The sequence below is a fragment of the Trichechus manatus genome, unplaced genomic scaffold (genome assembly GCF_000243295.1).
Source record: "Trichechus manatus latirostris isolate Lorelei unplaced genomic scaffold, TriManLat1.0 scaffold00054, whole genome shotgun sequence".
Taxonomy (NCBI): Eukaryota; Metazoa; Chordata; class Mammalia; order Sirenia; family Trichechidae; genus Trichechus; species Trichechus manatus.
Window position 1 is genome coordinate 13,919,225 of NW_004443990.1, and position 3,925 is coordinate 13,923,149.

General features: G+C 41.6%; 1 protein-coding gene across 1 annotated transcript in view; it reads left to right on the forward strand.

Moving 5' to 3' along the window:
• TTLL6 (tubulin tyrosine ligase like 6) overlaps positions 1 to 3,361 on the forward strand; it is a 51,832-nt gene extending 48,471 nt beyond the window's left edge. The window contains 2 exon segments of the mRNA XM_004377975.1: positions 2,270 to 2,639; positions 3,093 to 3,361. Coding sequence (XP_004378032.1) covers positions 2,270 to 2,639; positions 3,093 to 3,361 — 639 coding nt within the window.
• The last annotated feature ends 564 nt before the right edge of the window (positions 3,362 to 3,925 follow it).

The following is a 3,925-nucleotide window of genomic DNA, read 5'->3' on the forward strand; positions in this document are numbered from 1 at the left end:
ACTTGTGATATTTCTGTTATAGCAGCACTAGATGGCTGGTATTTGAAATACCAGTGACAAAGCTTCCAGTATCACAGAAACATGCAAGCCCCTACAGTACAGCAAACTGACAAGACATGTGGTGGCTATTGTTTTAGGTTTTATATTTAGGTCTTTGATCCATTTTGAGTTAGTTTTTGTGTATGGTGTGAAATATGAGTCCTGTTTCTTTCTTTTCTTTTCTTTTTAACAGATATACATCCAGCTTTGCCAGCACCATTAGTTAAAAAAACTGTCTTTTCCCCATTTAATGACTCCGTTGTCAAAGATCAGCTGACCATAGGTGGAGGGATTTACATCTGGGTTCTTGATTCTGTTCCATTGGTCAAGGTATCTGTTGTAGCACAAGTACTAGGCTATTTTGACTACCATGACTGTATAGTAGATTCTGAGATAAGGTAGTGTGAAGCCTCCTACTTTGTTCTTTTTCTTCAGTAATGCTTTGCTTGTCCAGGGCCTCTTTCCTTTTCATATAAAGTTGGTGATTAGTTTTTCCATCTCATTAAAGAATGTTGTTGGTATTTGGATCAGGATTTTGTTATATCTGTAGATCACTTTAAGTAGGATTGACTTTTTCACAATGTTGAGTCTTCCTATCCATGAGCATGGTATGTTTTTCTTTTGTGTCTACTTTTTATATCATTTACTGAGAGAAAGACGTTAAAGTCTCAATTATGATGATTTGTCTATTTCTCCCTTTTGTTCTGTTAGTTTTTGTTTCATGTATTTTGAAGGTCTCTTATTAGATACATTTATAATTGTCTTCCTGATGTACTAACCATTTTATCATCATGACAGATTCCTCTTGATCTCTGATTATGCTCCTTGTCTTAGAGTCTGTTTTGTTTGATATTAATATAGCCACTCCAACTGGTTATGATTAGCATTTTTCTGATATACCTTTTTAAAAAAATACTTTTACTTTCAGCTTATTTTTATCTTTGTATTTAAAGTGCATCTTTTGTAGACAACACATAAGTAGGTCTTGCTTTTCTTTATCCAGTATGACAATCTCTGCCTTATAATGGGAGTATTTACTCCATTTTCATTTATACTGATTATCAATTTGATTAATATGAGTTTAGGGCTGAAATTTTGGAATTTGTTTTCTACTCTTCTGTTATGGATTGAATTGTGTCCCCCAAAAATATCTGTCCACTTGACTAGGCCATGATTCCCAGTATTGTCATCTGATGTAATTTTCCTGTGTGTTGTAAATCCCATCTCTGTGGTGTTAATGAGGCAGGATTAGAGATAGTTTTGTTAATGAGGCAGAACTCAATCTATAAGATTAGGTTGTATCTTGAGTCAGTCTCTTTTGAGATATAAAAGAGAGAAGTGAGCAGAGAGACAGGGGGACCTCATACCACCAAGAAAGCAGTGCCAGAAGCAGAGCATGTCCTTTGGACTTGGGTCCCTGCACTGAGAAGCTCCTAAACCAGAGGAAGATTGATGACAATCACCTTCCTCCACAGCCAACAGAGAGAGAAAACCTTCCCCTGGAGCTGACGCCCTGAATTTGGATTTCTAACCTACTTGACTGTGAGAGAATAAACTTCCATTTGTTGAAGGCATCCACTTGTGGTATTTCAGTTATAGCAGCAATAAATAACTAAGACATCATCTTTTCTGTTTTTTTTTTTTTTTCAATTCCTCTTTTCCTCCTTTTCTGCCTTCTTTTGGGTTAATTGAATATTTTTTAAATTTTAATTCCTCTATTGCCTTAAAGGAAACCCTGGTGGTGTAGTGGCTAAGAGCTACAGCCACCAACCAAAAGGTCAGCAGTTCAAATCCACCAGGCACTCCTTGGAAACCCTACGGGGCAGTTCTACTCTCTCCAGTAGGGTCACTATGAGTGGGAGTCGACTTGACGGCAATGGATTTGGTTTTGGTTTTATTGCCTTAAAAGGAGCCCTCGTGGTGAAAAGGTTAAGTGCTCAGCAGCTAACTGAAAGGTTGGTAATTTGAACCCAAGCAGCAGCTCCATGGGAGAAAAGACTGGTGATCTGCTCCCATGAAGATTACAGCCTAGAAAACCCTATGAGGCAGTTCTACTCTGTCACATGGGGTTGCTACCAGTTGGAATCGACTTGACAACACCTAACAACAATGACAAAATTGCCTTTTTACTTATAGCTTTTTGCATTTTTTTAGTGGTTGTTCCAGGGATTACAATGTGTATCTTCAGCTTGTGAGAATCTACTTAGAGTTAATGCTGTACTGACCTCAGCCCTCAACCTCAATAGAAACCTCTTCATTATTCACTACCCAGGTCTCAACCTCCCCTGAGACTCTGCCAAACCTGACCTTGACAGCCAGCTCTGAATGCAGCAGCCCAGAGGTGGAGAAGATGGTCTCCTTTCAATACAGGCAGCAGCAGATCCCCCAGCACCTTGTCCAGGAGAAACTATCAAAACGTTCTCTGCCTATAAAATCGCAGGACTTCTGGGAGAATATGAACGCAAACTGGACTTTGGTAAAGAATGACATGAAGAAGCAACAGCTGATGTCACATCTCTTCACCAAGCTTCAGCTGAAGGGGAAGCTCTCCTGGTTCCCAGCTCACTACAGCCCAAAGCTGGTGCTGTGTAACCATTCACGTGAGTGCCTGTATGTACTGGGATGTGTCAAGAGCTTAGGAGATATGGCAACCAACAGAACCAGTCCTAATCTTTGGGGAGACCCTAGCCTTAAGGGTAGACACAGCCCCTGACCTTAGGGATACTTCAGACTGTGGTGGAGACATAGTCCATTCCCTTAGGGAGTCTCTAGTCTCACTGGAAGACAAAAAAGATAAAAATAGAACGCTATGTCTAAGCACCCTATTCAACATTTCTAGATGAAGCCCATTCAGCTGAGTCTGTACCAGTTAGGGGTGTGTTTTGAGCTTAAATGAATAAACTGGGAGGAGAAACTATTTGGAGGAAAGGAGCAATGGCTAATTCTGGGAGCATTTTAGAATCAATTCAGCCAATTTTAGACCATGGGACCCTAGTAGGAGATGGTCTCCCCAGCAGCACAAATTGATAATGCCTATGACTTTGTATCTCCAGAAAACCCCCCACTGCCACAGGAGTCCTACTCCCGAAGCAGAAGCTCTGGTGAGAAGAGGCAGCAGGATGTGTCCTCCCTCCTCCTCTTGCGGAGTGCTCGCAGCCAGGACGTTTCTCTGAATGACATGCTTGTGGTTGCCACTCCAGCCCGACTGGATCCAAGGCCTGGCAGAAGCCATACAGGTGCCATAAGGGACCTGTGTATATCAGATCAGGAAGCATACAGTCATTCCCTGATTTCTGGCCAAAAAGGAAGTGAGAGGAACTAGGTAGGCCCACCTATATTCCCTTAATGTGCCTGTTACATTTGCAGGCACTCTGTATTTTTGGAATGTTGAGTAGTTAGGTAGATGGATTGATAAAGACATACAGGTAAGTAGACAATTAAGACTCACCTGAGTCAAAATGTGACCCGATTGGGATGTATATTTCTGATACGATGAATCCACCCACCCCATTGTGGACTTGGCCTTGAGGGCACTTATAGCTCAAATTGAGACAGTCATAAATGCAGATCCCAAAAGTAGAACTGTGTTAGCCATGAGGGGTTGATTTTCACACCCTTCATGCTTGTGCCAGCCCAGGTGACTTGCCCCAGAGGCTGGCCCTCCAATGCAGCATGCTGAAGGCACAGAACAATGGGGCAGCAGAACTTTGATTCCACTGTATGGAGGGATCAAGAAGATGGCAAGAAGCCCTCTGTCAGAACTTCAGTGCTTCTGAAGGAAGTTTGTACATAAAAACTTAAGAGAACTCTATAACACAGCATTGCATGTAGAGGGATTTGTGCTGATTGGCTGCCTACAGAAGAAGGCTTTACATTTTAATCATCT